We start from the raw sequence: 14,802 nt of genomic DNA, 5'->3' as shown, positions 1-14,802 counted from the left end.
GCAAAGGGCATGAACCTTTAACGTTTTTATGGATATAGTCAAATTGATGTACAAAGCTTGTTACAGTTTATGTTTCACCTGGATGCCTGTTTCTGGATGAGTGTATCTTTCTGACCAAAGGGATAATTCCCCCTGACTGCAGTCCTCCCAACCCATGAAGATTCTGTGGTCCTGTCTGCCAAGGCCAGAAGTGGAGTACCTTCATAGGAGATGTTTTCTTGAGCTGCGAAGAGGTGATCCTTCTCTAAGATTGATGCTATTTGGGGAGATTCTTGCTAGGGGTTGAGCTTCCATAGGAGTGGAAGACTCTCTATGACCAAGAGGAGAAAGAAGTTGAGGAACTGCTATTTCAGAAAGATGACCGTGAGCAGAAAGTGACATCATCAGGGATCACTTTGTTCAGGCATGGGCAGCAAGTTTAGCTGCCTCACTCCTGGCTATGACTGGATGAAGGGGAGGCGGCTTTGGCGAAGTTTTTGTGCACAAGAATGTTGCAACATTGTTACAGTGTATGACCCCAGTGTTTGGCAGGGACACAGGAAGGCTGATTCTCCGAACACTGGGCTGAACCCTTCACCTGAGCTGCTCAGTGCATGATTCTCCTTTGGAGCTGGACAGCTGTCAGGGTCAGAGAGACCTAAAGGACTGGAGTGGACATAGGGAAACTGCGAATGTCATAGTAGTCTTTGTTTCCAGGACTGTCTGATTTCAAAAATTCTGCCCCTACAAGTTCATCAGCATCTGTTAGACCGGGTGTCCCACTTTTTGATTTGGAAAATACAGTCAGTTTTCTGTAAAGGAGAAGGGGGAGGCAGCAGTTCATTCATTCCAATGTCTAAGCTTGGGATTTGGGGGGAGGGGCAGGGAGCAGGTTGCTGCAGAGATGGGCCCAGCCCTGTGCTAGACTCTCCCTTTGAATTCTCAGTTCTGCTGGGAGGTGAGCAGGTAAGTGGGACGCAAGGTGGTGTGATTGACATCCTCCTAGCCTCACCTGCTCAGCCGGTCCCCTGCCCTATCCCACATTGGGAAGTCTTATATTAGCCTCAGCTTTCGGCCTCGCCCCACTAGCTCAATGGAGAGGGTCCACGTGCACATGCAAAAGCTTTCTGCCATGGCTGCTTAAAAAGCGTCTCTAAGCAACTGGGTTCGGTGTGGCCTATTTCAGGTAGCCGGGATGCAGACGTCAGTTTCTCCCATGGGGAGAAAAGGAGACTTCAAGTCCCCAAAGCTGCCCCACAACCTGTTGGACCAACAGCCCACTCCCCCTCCCCAACTCCCCTAGCGGAGGGGCGGTCTCCCCACCTCCTAAGCGATCAGGCCACGGCCCCTAGCCTCGAATGTTCTCCTCCCAGCGTAGCCCAGCCCATCTCCCCACTCGAGGCTCCGCCCCTGACCCCTCCCTGGTCCGGCAAGCTCCAGAGAGGCGGCGCCAGCCAGACATCTGGGACGGACGCACCATCAGGACTACAAGTCCCAGCAAGCCCTGGGGCCCAACCTCGGGGGCGGGGCTACACCGGGCAGCGAATTGGGAGGAGCCCTGGCCCTCAGGCTAGGGAACGCGCGTGGCCAATCGCCGGGCGGCTGGTGCCGTGTGCCGATGTGGGCGGGGAGAAGCCTCCTAGGGCCCGGACAAAAGCCGGATCCCGGGCGGCTGCGGAAGGCTGGAGTGCTCCGCGTAGTGCATTAGGGCCTGTGGACCTAGGAGCGCGCACGGACTTTCACAGAGAGGTGAGTGGCGTGCAGCTGCTTTCGCGGGATGGACCTCACCTAGCCCAGGAGCTTCCTGCCTTCCTCCCTCAACCCGGAACCGCCTCTCCCGACGCCGGCTTAGGGCTCACGCGTCCTCCCTGCAGCTGCTTGGAAGTTTTGGGGGTCTTAGCTTTAGGTTAGCCTTCGCTGGGACCGTGGACTGTGGCCGCGTGTCGGCCACCCCCCCTTCTCCCCCACATTCCAGTTTCTGGGAGTTTCTACAGTGCTTGCCGCCGCCCTTACCTGTCTTTCCTCCGCCGAATTGCATCTGCCCTTAACTGGTGCCCCTCATCCAACTCTGGGGCCACTGATCGAGCCTCGTCTGGCTTTATCGATCGGGCCACCTCTTGCCCCCATCCGGGTCTTCCCACCGGATGCCGGGGACGGGAAGTAGGGAGAGCAGCGGCCAGTCGCCCTACTCCGACTCCTCACAAGCTGGGTTCGGGCCCTTCCTCTTAGTTTTGTGGAGAGTCGACTAAGCCCCGCGCCCAAGTGAAGGGAGCGACGCAGGTGCGCGGCCGCTGCGGGCCACGCGGGGACCGGCCCGCTCCAGGCCGCGCCGCGAGGACCTGTCCGTGGCTCGGCGGCGCAGGAGGGATGCTCCTCTCTCTGGAGGTGCCGTAGGGCCCAGCCTCTAAGCGACAGATGGCCGGGTGCCCGTCGCCCTCCCCGCTCTTGGTTGGCGCTGATGCCAAGCTTGACCGAGGCAAGGTCCTCAAGGGGCTGGAGGATGCTGCCGCCGCCCTCCTGTCAGGCTTGGCAGAGGGCCAGTCCCAGCGCCTGCTGCCCTCTCCAACCTTGGCAGATACTGCGAAGTACTAAGGAGTTCTACCGTTAGGTAGTCCTCGGGAGTCTGCCTGGGAAGAGGATTTTAGGGTGTGGGTGGGAGCGGAGCAGTGCATAGCACAGTTTGGTCAGCCAGCCCATTCCTCTCTCCACCCTTTAACTTTGTTTTGTGTCTCAGCTAGCTCAGATAAATTGGGTTTCTGAAATGTTGGATGAGGGACAGCTGGTAGACCCAGCTGTCCAGAGGGGTATTTTCACCTCTTAGAAAGCTACTTCAACAGGTTGGGGGATGGTGCTGGGAACAGCCCTTGTACTGTGTTGGATGGCTGGTGGCCCCACCCCCATTCTCCACTATGCTTGCTGCAGTAGGGGACCCTCAGAGTTCTGCCCCTCCCCTTTACTCCAGGAATTACGTGTGCTTTCAAAAAACCCAATCCTGTGGATGCTAACCTTAAAATAAGTGCTCTTTGTCCTTTCCACAGAGACCCTAAGTAGCGTCCCCAGTGGTTCCTCTCCACTGGCTGTGTCCCAGGGGTGCGATGTTGGGGAACAGGCTCCTTTCATTCAGGCTTCCCTGTGGGCTACTTCTGCCCCTGGTGGCTTCTGTGGATGAACTCAATTCTGGGTCACTTATCCTGTCTGCAGAAAAGACCCCATTCAGCTCAGAAAGCCCTTCCCTTGGAGAGAGAGAGAGAGTGTGTATTTTCAGGTTCCTTGGCATGATTTCCCTCAAATATACCTGGTACTCAGTAACAGTTCCTGGGCCCCCATTGTGGACCCCTGGGGTCTTAGCTCTGCCTTGAAACCATCTCTGACCAGTCTGACGGTACATTCAGTTATTCAGTTCCTAGGAAGCAGCCCATTGGGGAGGGGGTGTGTGTGTGTGTTCCTAGCCCAGGTTGATATACACTTTAAGTCCCCGTTGTCACTCTAACAAATATTAACTTGTGGTCTTTGGGCCATCAGATCATAGTTACACGTCACCACCTTGAAATGATATGCGTAACTGTGTATGTGCACATTTTTCTGGACTTTTCTTCAGGTGCTGAAAAGAGTCTGAGATCTCAAGTAAGACGACTGCCCTGGAGAGACTTCACGACCCCAGTGAATGATTAAATTTGTGGTTTATCTCCACCTAGTCCACTGCCTGAGTTTATGAGCCTTCTTACCCTGTTTTGGTGAATATGCAAGAGACCAGATTCTTTCCCTGCTTTTATTCTATCATAGGAATTCTCTGTCTTGGCCTTGAGAGGGCCTGTCCCATCCAAGCCCAAGTGCTCTAGTGGCAAATCTGTATCTGGGTGAGCTGGCAAAGCTTTTCTATCCTATATCATCCCCTTGTTGTGTCTTCCCTCCCATCCCCCTCCTGGGGACTCAGTGGAGATGAGCTCTTAGATCTGAGATTTGATCCAGGGCTCAAGAAAATTGTGATTTTTTTTTTTTTTTCAGCTGCAAAAGATCCTTTTTCCCTCCAAGTCCTTTCTTAAAGTTGGGTCTTTGTCTCTTTGGGGAGGTACCAGGTTTGGGAGGGTTTGTTCTGGGGGTATCTCTCTGCTGAAGAGGCTTAGCTAAGGACTTCCTTCCTCCTGGAGTTTGTTTTGTGATCAACTAGCGGCTGATGTGCTTGAGCTGCTGAAGATGGTCAGCAGCTGTCCCTACTTCTTTCTCTGCTTTCTCTGTCCTGGGCTGCACTCAGCCTGGGAGTGGGGTAGCGGCAGGTGTACCCATGTGATTTCAGGACCAGTTTTTCTGGTCTGAGTCAAGAAGGTTGGGAAATGGATCTGGAGTGGGTGTTGGGGGGTGGGGTGTGGAAGACTGTGGGGCAGTGGGGCTGGTTGAGGCATCTCCTTTGGAAACTCATGTTGAGTAGGAGCCGGAAGTTGACTTCCTCCCAGGGGAAAGTGAGAAAAGGGACCGTCTCCTTGGAGCCCCTTCCCAGCTACCCCACTTTGGGCCAGACACCACACTGAATGCTCCCTTTGTGCTGAGCCGGAGACTAGCTGGGAGACTAAAGGAGCCGGCCAAGCCAGGAGTAGAACCTGAAGCCCAGCCTGGCCAGTTGGGAGGGAGATGCTGAGTGGCCCCTGGAACGTTGGCCTTCTCTGAGCTGGGAATGGAGACCAACCTTTCTGCAGTGTATAAACCAGCCAGCTCCCTAGCTCCACCCTCCTTTATTTGCACTTGACTTTTCTCCCCCAGCAAATTCAGTAACGTCAGTTCTGAATCTTTGTAGGAGAGACAGGAGTGACTTTTCCTGATCTGGCCAAGCTCATGGCATGAATGACTTAGTTTCCTCCTCCACTCCCATCCCCACCCCATTTCTTTCCCCAGTCACTCCTGGCACTACCCAAAGGAGAATGGGTGTGTCAGGTCAAAGCGATGGGGAGGAAACCGATGAAGAAATTGTCATCACAGACGCTTCTATGAGGTCAAGGGGGAACATGGTCTGGTCCTTGGAGAAATGATCTTTTGTCTAGGGCTGAGGTGTGGGGTTTTCTGGGGATCAGGAGTGAGAGAGTTTGGTTTCATTGAGGCTTCTTGGGCAGGTTATCTTAACCTCTCTGAGCTCTTATTCCTCATCTAAGAAACAGTTACGAATCTCCATGCACCTCCCAGGGCTCACATACGGTGAGTTTCTGTATATGTGGAGGATGATTTCCGTCTCCTCCCCCGGCTCTGGTTCAGTTAGAAGTGACCCATATGGGTGGTCCCCAGAGAGGCCCCTGTTTTGCTCTAAATTATTAGTAGCTGGATGACTCGGCAGGGGTGGGTGGGATGCACTAAAGGTCACACCCTGTGTCTGCTGTGAACTCAGTGACGTGAACTCTGTCTTGGGAGAATGGGCTTTGACATGACTTTTGCTCTTAGCTGGGGCTGGGGAGAGGGTGGGCTTGGTCTTGCCTGAGGCTAAGCAGACTTGCTTGCCCAGCCCTCAGGGTGGTGGTGTGTATAAGTGTGTGAAATGGGTGAGTCTGGGCCCAGGGGGAGACCTGTAGGGGGAGTAAGGCCAGCATTGCACCATTTGGGCTGTGTTCCCCACAGGTCACAGTACCAAAAGTTGTGTTTCAGTGTCTGTATGCCCACCTCAGATGGGACTGGCACTTAGGTTTGAGGCACACCCCTGCTGTTCCTGGTCTCCCCATCCAGCTGCCTTTGCTCCAGGACGGCTGTGGTCAGGGGTGGGCTGGTTTGCCTAGAGGGAGGAGCCAAGAGTCCCTGGGGGAATGCCACTTTTTCTCCACCATCTTCCCTTACCCATCATTTCCTGATCCTCCTCTGCTGTCAGAAGTGCTGTCTGAGATGTCCCTTCCATCCCTTGTGCTGGGGCAGCCCTCTTCTCCCTCTTGAGAAGCACAGAGATCTGGCTTTATTGTCTGGTGGCAGCTGGGTTTGAGTCTGTCCTGCTGGAGAAGATAGCACCTCCATTTCCCGGCCCCTACTGACTAGCCTCTCTCACCTCAACAGGTAGAGCAGGTCCCCCCGCAGCCATGTCGGCCAAGGCGATTTCGGAGCAGACGGGCAAAGAACTCCTTTACAAGTACATCTGTACCACCTCGGCCATCCAGAACCGGTTCAAGTATGCCCGGGTCACCCCTGACACGGACTGGGCCCACCTGCTGCAGGACCACCCATGGCTGCTCAGCCAGGTGAGCCTTGCCTCCAGCCCAGGCCCCTCCTCCAGGCCCAGGGTCAGAGTCAGAGAAAGCAGTCGGTTTGTTGGAGAGGTCCACGTGATGACAGACAGCCTGCGTCAGTGGGCAGCGTGCAGGGGGCTTGAGTGGGGTTTTGTGTTTACCTCTGGGCCCCGCATGCTACAGTCCCCTATCACAGTGTACAGAGCCTGGACTTGGAACTGGACAAAATGGAGTCCAGATGGCAGCTCTCTATCTATTAACCATGCGTCCTGAGGCAAGCCATCTTACCTCTCTGAGTTTTAAATTCTCCATCTGTCAAATGGGAATAACAGTGACCCTGTGAGCTGTAAAGATCAGCAATAGTTACTGGAAAGTGTTTAGTGTCAGCTTGGCACTTGGTAGATGATCAAGAAAAAGTAGATTCCCGCCTCCCCAGCCTACCCCCCCCCAAAAAAGGGAGCCTGTCGGGAGTATGTCAGGCCATGAGGAAGTATGATGTATTTCGTGCAGGATGGCTGATGGGATCCACCCTGGAGTAGAGGCTCCTCTCTCCAGATCCCTACATGGTTGGGAAGGCATCTGGAAGCTTCTCTGGCAGGTCCCAGAGATCAGGATTAGGACCAGTAGTGGGGGTTTCAGGAATGCAGATTTCCTCCCACTGTGAGGCAGCCCACCCATGCAGGAGGTGGTGAACTTCCTGGCACTGGAGGGATGTGAGCAAATGACCTCTAAGGTCCTTCGTCACCCCAAGGCTCCATCTCTCTGTTCTTCCTTTTGGAGCACAGGTGCTAGTCCATATTCCGAGAAGTTGAATGAGGGTAAGATACCACATAGGGAGGGTATGGAATCACTTATTCACTCAGCAGGTACTTGGTGAGCACCTACTCTGTGCCAGGCTCCATCCTGGGCACAGATGGCTCTAGTTCCTGGTCAAAAGAAAGATGTTGGCTGGGATAGGTGAGGGAAGCTTCTAGAAGTTGACCTTGAAGGGTGGGTGGAATTGGCTTTGGGAGTAAGGCGGACTGGAAGCCACTCAGGCTATCCTGTGCTTTGGGTCCCCAGACTACCAGCTCTTACTTCGTCCTCTTTCCTTGTTCTGAATACAAACCACTCTTGTTGCAGAGCTTGGTGATCAAGCCAGACCAGTTGATCAAACGTCGTGGAAAGCTGGGCCTCGTTGGGGTCAACCTCACTCTGGACGGAGTCAAGTCCTGGCTGAAGCCACTGCTGGGACAGGAGGCCACAGTGAGTCTGGGTATAGGGTCAGGGTGGATGTGCTGTGGTAACAGAAGCAAATGTCACCTCCAGATCAGTGACCCTGGGTCACCCCCACAACTGGTCAGATTGCAGCCTGGGGAAGACAGGAATCCAGCAGAACTGATATAGACAGCAGGGCCAGCCTCGGTGGCCTTTCCCATCTCACCCTATCAGGGAATGGCAAGATGTGCTGGACACATAACCCCAGTGCCCTCCAAGAACCAGATGGAAATGGTCTGTTTTAATGTCTGTCACAGAGTGGGATTCTGAGGTCCATTCTGGAAACTCCTTTTTAATTTCCAGAAAGGGTCGTGACATGTGTACCTAGGAGGGTGGGTAAAAAAAAGTTGCAGAAGGGAGATGCAGAACCGTTATTAGGCCAAGAACCTAGCAGGAGATGGTTAATAATGCTGAAGGGTAAATTCACGTTCTTGTCTTCTCCTAGCTTGTTGATTAATTTCAACTAGTAGATGAGAGAGTTACAGTGAAATATGGCTTAGAAAGGCTAAGTGATGCCCAGAAATACAATTACATTTCTTTTCATGTTCCCAAAGGGAGCTGGAGAACTGAAGGGGAGTGGGCTGAGGCTTGGCTTACACTGGGGAGGATGTGCCATCCATACCTGACTTTGTCCTGTCTGGGGTGGCCGTGGACCAAGGGCAAGCTGTTCTCTACCTTGGCTGCCCCAGAAGTAGAATGAAGATGGTGATGGGGCCATCTTCCTTTTTACGGGGCTTCCTAAATCAGCTGTTCGTGTTTATTTCCCAGTCTCTGGCCCTCGTGGGTAAAGAGGGATCCTTGAAGTTATACGTGGGCCTGGGGGTGGAGGGATCTTGACCTTCGTGCTTCCAGACCTTTGCGGGAAAGACAGCCGGGTTGGGGGCTGAGCTGTGTCCCCAGGAAGGTCCTCATGCTCCCGTCTCCTCAGCTGGCTGTTGGGAGGGGGATGCTGGGGATCTGAGCTGGCAGCAGTGTTGGCCCTGGCAGGAGCGGCTCATTACCTCTGATGGATCACTGTCTGGTCCCTGACTCAGCAATGACGCACACGTGGGCGGGCAGGGGCTTCGGGACTCACTGGGGGGGATGAGGGCTGTCTCGCCTCTACTGCCGCCAGGGCCCCACTCTAACTGATTAGCTCTGCAGGCCTGTTGTCCTCAGCCAGGAAAGTCTGTGTGGAGAAGTTTCCCCCGTCAACTTCCCCTCCCTCCCCTGCAGCCATTCCCTATGCCTGGACTCTTGTTCTCATTCTGGGTCTCCCTACCTGAGCCTTGATTTGTCTGAGCTCTTCAATCTGCGGGACAGCAGAGAGGGAGATGACTCCCGAACTCTGCTTTTGGGGGTAGGATGATGTTGCAGCTCATTAATCACCCTCCAGAGGAGGCAGAAACAAACGTCCAAGGTCAGTGCCCATCGCAGTGTGGCTGGCACAGGGCAGTGGATGGAAGAGGGGATCCTGTGAAGACTTCTTTAGCATAGGGGTTTGGGACCCCATTGCCCTGGTTTCTGGAAAAAATCTTTTCCTGGCAGGGGTTGTGGCCCTAGTGCCTAGGCCCCAGCTCTGATGGGAGGGTGAAGTAGAGGGAGCAGAGGGCTGTCCCTTCTCCTACCCTGGGAGAAAGACATCCTGTTCATCTCAGCTCTATCTCCCTCAATCTCTGTAGATTGGCAAGGCCAGAGGCTTCCTCAAGAACTTTCTGATCGAACCCTTCGTCCCCCACAGCCAGGTATGTGTGAGTTGGCTTCAATCTGGGTCTCCCCCTTCCTGAAGCTCTGAGTCTGTTGACCCTAAAATGCTGAAAGGAGAAATAAAGCTGCTGGAGAAAAGTCAAATGGACCAGAGTCTCTGAAGCTGTGCTGAGGGTGCTGCGGATCAGGGAGTCCAGAGATGAAGAAAAGAGCTTAGTTTGCAGCAGGAAGGAATCAAAGCTGGTAACAGAGGGGACTTCCCAGTGCTGGGATGAGAAGGGCTTGAAAGCAAGACCCTTTCCCCCATAGCAGGTCATTCTAGCTCAGTCTGGACTGTTGACCAGCAAGGCAGTGGCCTCTTGTCTCCTCTAGTCCCCAGGGGGAACGTGGTGATTGGGTCTCCCCTGGTGAGAGTTGTCTACTGAGTTTTAGAAATGTCGCCACCAGTGTTGGGCTCTGCATCCCCCATTCAGGGCCCCTCTCCCACGTGGTGCTCTCTTTCCCCTAAGGCGGAGGAGTTCTACGTCTGCATCTATGCCACCCGAGAAGGGGACTATGTCTTATTCCACCATGAAGGAGGAGTGGACGTGGGTGATGTGGACGCCAAAGCCCAGAAACTGCTCGTTGGCGTGGATGAGAAGCTGAATCCCGAGGACATCAAGAAACACCTGTTGGTCCATGCCCCCGAAGACAAGAAAGAGTTGAGTGAGAGGACAGAGGGAGGTGGCTGCAGGGGACCGGGGAAGGCCAACGGGTCTGGGCATGCAGCCGGGGAAGCAGCGTGGTCTCCCCTGTCTGGGCACCCACCGCCCCACCTCAGCATCTGGCTGGAAGACGGGGAGCAGGCGGCAGGCACAGCCCCTCCCTGTCCCTGAGAGGGAGGCTAGGGGCAGAGGGAAGGCTGGCTCAGACTGAGATGTGCGTCAGCGTCCCTCACCTCCCTGCCCTTTCTGTCTGGCATGTGTCTCCTCTCCTGCTCTGTGCCTGACAGCTGCTTTCTGCCTCAGTGGCTGAAGGGTGATGGACGTCCAGGGAGCAGTGTTTGCAGAGGAAAACCAGGGTGGGGACGGAGGAGAGGGGGTGCCAGCAGGGCGAGTGTCGGGCAGTGGAGCTGTCAGTGGCAGTGAGAGGTTGCTGCAGAGCCCGCTCCCTGATGGCCTGACGGTCCCTCTCTTCCCCTCCCTCAGAATCCTGGTCAGCTTCATCTCCGGCCTCTTCAATTTCTATGAGGATCTGTACTTTACCTACCTTGAGATCAACCCCCTTGGTAACTATCTCTGCTGGGCTGGGATGGGACCAGGGTCACATGGCAGAGACCCCAGTGCCTAGAGTCAGCCTGGCCTTGATGTTCTGAGGACCAGTGCAGACAGGTGTGTGTGGGTGGACGGATCTCACGGATTCCTGTTTCTGAGCTCTCGGAAGGCCATAATTAGTCCTCTTTTTCACCAACGCCAGTTTATTTCTTTGGTCTTAATTTGTCTGTGATGGGGGAAGTCCTGGTTGTGATCTGACTCTGCCCTGTGGCTCTTCCAGCCAGCAGGGTTAGGCTGTTCTGCAAGGAGCTGGGCTGCCCCTGCCTCAGTCTGACCAGCAAGATCCTTCCTTCCTTCCTTTTGGTTCCTCGCAGGTTCCCCTCCCCGTCCCCCCAGGAGCTGGTCAATCATTGACTCCCCAGGGCTGGGGAGACCTTGACAAAGCCTCTCAGGCTGTGAAGCAGGCAGGTGGCATGGGCTGGCTCTGGCCAGGGCTTCTGAGGGCAAAGTCCGATTCCGATTCCAGCTAGGGATGCAGCCCCTCTAATGGACCAGATGGCTCTGTGCTAAGTTAATTAGCTAAATGGCCCTGGGGGAAAGGGAGATGGACTCCAGCGAGCCAGCAGTAAATGAATCCTGCTGGCCGGGGGCCCAGTGCACCCTCGGCTTCCCACCCCCGCCTCCCACTTCTCTGCCCGACCCTGGGAAACCCTGGTGTGCACACCTAGGGGATCTTAGAGCCTGCACCTTAAATACCTTTTTTTTTTTTAATGGCAGGGTTGTGAATGGGTGAATGGTTAGACATTTAAGGCATGGAGAGTAGCATTTTATAAAAATGTTTTAAAATTGCGAACTGTTTTAAAAATGGGAACTGAAACAGACTCCCCTGTCATATTACCTACAGGTAAGGGTGGCGGGCAGAGAATTTGTTTGTCCTTTCATGGAGAAGAGCTGGGTCTCCCTAAGGACCATTGTGGTTTCTTGTTGACCTAGAGAGTTGTTAGGCACTGGGTGGGCCCCCACGGGAGTGGGGTGTGGGGGAGTCCACTGAGGTTGATGGTCACCTCTGCTGGGACCGATGTCTGATTGCCTCTGCTTTTCTTAAAGTGGTGACCAAAGATGGCGTCTACATCCTTGACTTGGCAGCCAAGGTGGATGCCACGGCCGACTACATCTGCAAAGTGAAGTGGGGTGATATAGAGTTCCCACCCCCCTTCGGGCGAGAAGCTTATCCAGAGGTCAGGCTGGTTTGGGGAGGAAATGGAGGGAGATGGGGGCAGAGGGAAGGGTGACTAATCTCTGATGAGCATTTCACCCCAGCTTGTGAGCCGTGTATTTGGCAGGAAAGGAAGACTGAGAACCATTTAATTTTCTTAAAACCCCGAAGGAGGTGGGGGTGGGAGTCAGCCAAGCCTCTGAATCCTGGCCAGAAATCCTTTTAGTCTCCTTTCTCAATCAACCTCCCTGGGCTCATAACTTGATTTGTTGTTTCTCAGTAATTCCCGGTGGCTCCCCTTAATCCTGTCAGGAAGGTCGTTCTCTCGGCCACTTGCTGAGAATTTTAATTGTTCCTTCCCACCCTATCCTCCAAGAGGTCCTCATAGCAGGATCAGACCTATGTGACAGAACCCAAACCCAGGGAAGAGGCTGGGCTGGGAGGAGAGGGTAGAGCCTGGGACGGGGAGGGGCACATGATGAGCTGGGCAGGTGGATGCTGGGAGTGGCGGCTGTGGTAGAAGCAGTGACATGGTGAGGCTGGGGACTTGGGCAGAGAGCCACCTGTGGCCGTGGGTGGTTTTGGTACTTGAAGACACCATCATGTTTTGTCCCAGGCACATGAGGCCTTGCACAACCCCTTCTCCCTGACCCTGTGAAGGCCACCCAGGACCTCTTCGTATGTCTCCAGGGGAAGGGGAGGGGTCCTGGGATCTGCAACCTAGTGAAGAGTGTACCCCCAGGGCCCACCTGTTGCTGTCTGGTCCCTAGGAAGCCTACATTGCAGACCTGGACGCCAAGAGTGGGGCAAGCTTAAAACTGACCTTGCTGAACCCCAAAGGAAGGATCTGGACCATGGTGGCTGGAGGTGGCGCCTCTGTCGTGTACAGGTGACTGAGGGGTCTCAGAAGGGATGGCAGCCGGGTTCACACAGGTGGCTTCAATCAGGCTGCCTCACCTCGGGGTCTCCAGTTTCCCCCCTTGGTGCAGAGCAGCGACTCATGGGGCATCCCAGAAGGGCCTACTCACGGTGTCTTCACAGCCTTCTTCATCACTTCACAATGAAGTTATTAGTTTTAGTTCTCAGAAATTGTGACATGTTCTTCACACAAAAGTACAGCAAATACAGGAAATGAACCAGAATGTGAACGTTGCCTGGCCGTGTCACCTCCCACCCCACCCCACGAGGTCACCACAGTGAATACACTGGACATACATCCAGGTGTTTTAGTGCCTGTATAAATAGTCACACTTTTACACTTTATGGAAATGTTGGGAATCATATTCTGCACCTTTTGTAACAATTGGTGGGTTTTTCACGTAAAGCCCAGTAGATGTCCACTTGTTTCTAGATTGTAATCTGCCATATCCCCCCATGGTTGGCTGGACTCTCCTCTGGCTGTAGCAGTTTTATTTCTTCGCTGGGCAGCCTGCCAGGAGCTCCTGGAGCCCCACGTCTTCTTAGTGTCAGGACATGCTCCTTGTTCATTTCACCCACCGCTGTCAGTCCAGGGCCCATGACGGCCTGGGGCTGGTGGAATGCACTTCCCAGGAGAGTCTGATGCAGCACAATTAACCTTCAAGTGTGACTTGTGTGGGGCATGAAGGTCTGAGGTCTGAAAGGTCAGTTCCATAGGCTGCCTGACCTCAAGGCTTCAGGGGTGTCTGCATGGCCTCCCAGGCATCAGGCTGCCACTGACTCTCGTGTCTCCCTGGCAGCGATACCATCTGTGACCTGGGGGGCGTCAATGAGCTGGCGAACTACGGGGAGTACTCAGGCGCCCCCAGCGAGCAGCAGACCTATGACTATGCCAAGACGATCCTCTCCCTCATGACCCGCGAGAAGCACCCAGATGGTGAGACACACATGCTGCTTCCCCAGGACGGCCCGCGAGCTGCAGTGGGAACAGCTTTGGGTGGGTTGGGAGGCACTGAGGTTGTCCTGGTCCTATGCAACCTGGGGCTAGCCATTTCCTCCTGGACCTTGGTTTCCCTGACTGCGCAGCGGGCAGTGACAGCATCTGCTCCAAGGGGGCAAGAAAGTGAGGGATACATAAAGCCCTATGAGCAGGTGCAAGGGAGGCGGCGGCGAGCCTCTGCTGACTGCTGCAGACACAGTGCTTAGTGGCCCACTTGTACATTTACTCTCCTAGCTGTGCGATTCCTAGCTTCCCTTTACCATCTGTCCAGTGTTTTGGGGGTACACACACACCAATTCCCCTTCCCTTGAGCCAGATGGAGATTCTCACCAAGGGTATCCAGAAACCAAGCTGGGTTTCTAGATGCCAGCTAGGAGTGATACAGTGATTCTTGGGTTTGGATTAACCACCTGCTCGTCATGGGTGATGGAGTGTTGAGTTGATAAGAGGGAACGGACGTCAGGGTGAGACCAGCTTGCAACCCTCGCCTCTGCGCTATTTGGGGGACTCGCCTGGAGGAGAGAACCCTCCCTCAGTTGGAGTCCTGGGAAGATACCCAAGTCTACCTTTCTAACCCTTTTTTGGCTTCTCTTTTACCCCAAACCCAGGCAAAATCCTCATCATCGGAGGCAGCATTGCAAACTTCACCAACGTAGCCGCCACATTCAAGGTAACCAGCTGGGAGAGGGATGTGGGTTCGGGGGAAGTGGGGAAGGGAAGTCTCTGCAAGAAGGTATGAGATGGAAGCAGGTTCCCATGAGTTACCCAGTCTGGGGAGGGGCTCTTGTCCCATGGGTGTGAAAGATACTGGGATGGATCTGGATCTGAAGCTGTTTCATTGGGCAAGCAGCTGACCCTCGCTGGGCCATAATTCTCCCATCTGAAGTGTGCCCTACCCCCTTGCAGGACCCATTCTTAAAGAACCAGCTTGGTTGACCCCATTTGCAACACTCCATTGTGAGACTCTGGATTCTCTGCAACTCCTAGTGTTTTGTCTCCCAGTCATCTGCCCTTTCTCCAAAAGATCAGCTTGAGGAAGTAGTTTGTTTTTAAAAAAAATTTTTTTTTTATAATGGAGGTACTGGAGATGGAACCCAGGACATTGTGCATGCTAAGCATGTGCTCTACCCCTGAGCTCTGCCCTCCCCCGTGAGGAAGTATTCTGGTGTTTGGGGGTTCCTGTTCATCCAGCCAGAGGCCCGTCAGCCTGGACCCCTGTGCACAGGTCATGGGCGTGGGCACCAATTTAAAGGCAGTGTGACTGCCGGGCAACAAGGATGACAGCTGACATGTCTCGAGACT

General features: G+C 54.3%; 1 protein-coding gene across 5 annotated transcripts in view; it reads left to right on the top strand.

Moving 5' to 3' along the window:
- The first annotated feature begins 1,589 nt into the window (after window positions 1-1,589).
- ACLY (ATP citrate lyase) overlaps window positions 1,590-14,802 on the top strand; it is a 39,777-nt gene continuing 26,564 nt past the window's right edge. For 4 of the 5 annotated variants that reach the window (XM_014558070.2, XM_014558073.2, XM_032457192.1 and 1 more), the window contains exons 1-10: window positions 1,590-1,728; window positions 6,001-6,182; window positions 7,293-7,415; window positions 9,089-9,151; window positions 9,623-9,813; window positions 10,301-10,380; window positions 11,474-11,604; window positions 12,353-12,471; window positions 13,301-13,437; window positions 14,109-14,170. In XM_014558070.2, coding sequence (XP_014413556.1) covers window positions 6,024-6,182; window positions 7,293-7,415; window positions 9,089-9,151; window positions 9,623-9,813; window positions 10,301-10,380; window positions 11,474-11,604; window positions 12,353-12,471; window positions 13,301-13,437; window positions 14,109-14,170 — 1,065 coding nt within the window. In that variant the 5' untranslated portion in view covers window positions 1,590-1,728; window positions 6,001-6,023. Of the gene's footprint in view, window positions 1,729-3,577; window positions 3,714-6,000; window positions 6,183-7,292; window positions 7,416-9,088; window positions 9,152-9,622; window positions 9,814-10,300; window positions 10,381-11,473; window positions 11,605-12,352; window positions 12,472-13,300; window positions 13,438-14,108; window positions 14,171-14,802 lie in introns of all 5 variants that reach the window. The other variant, XM_014558071.2, reaches the window with a different exon arrangement.

This window comes from Camelus ferus, chromosome 16 (assembly GCF_009834535.1).
Source record: "Camelus ferus isolate YT-003-E chromosome 16, BCGSAC_Cfer_1.0, whole genome shotgun sequence".
Lineage (NCBI taxonomy): Eukaryota > Metazoa > Chordata > Mammalia > Artiodactyla > Camelidae > Camelus > Camelus ferus.
The sequence above is the reverse complement of the archived record's forward strand: the minus strand, read 5'-3'. Positions and strand labels throughout refer to the sequence as shown.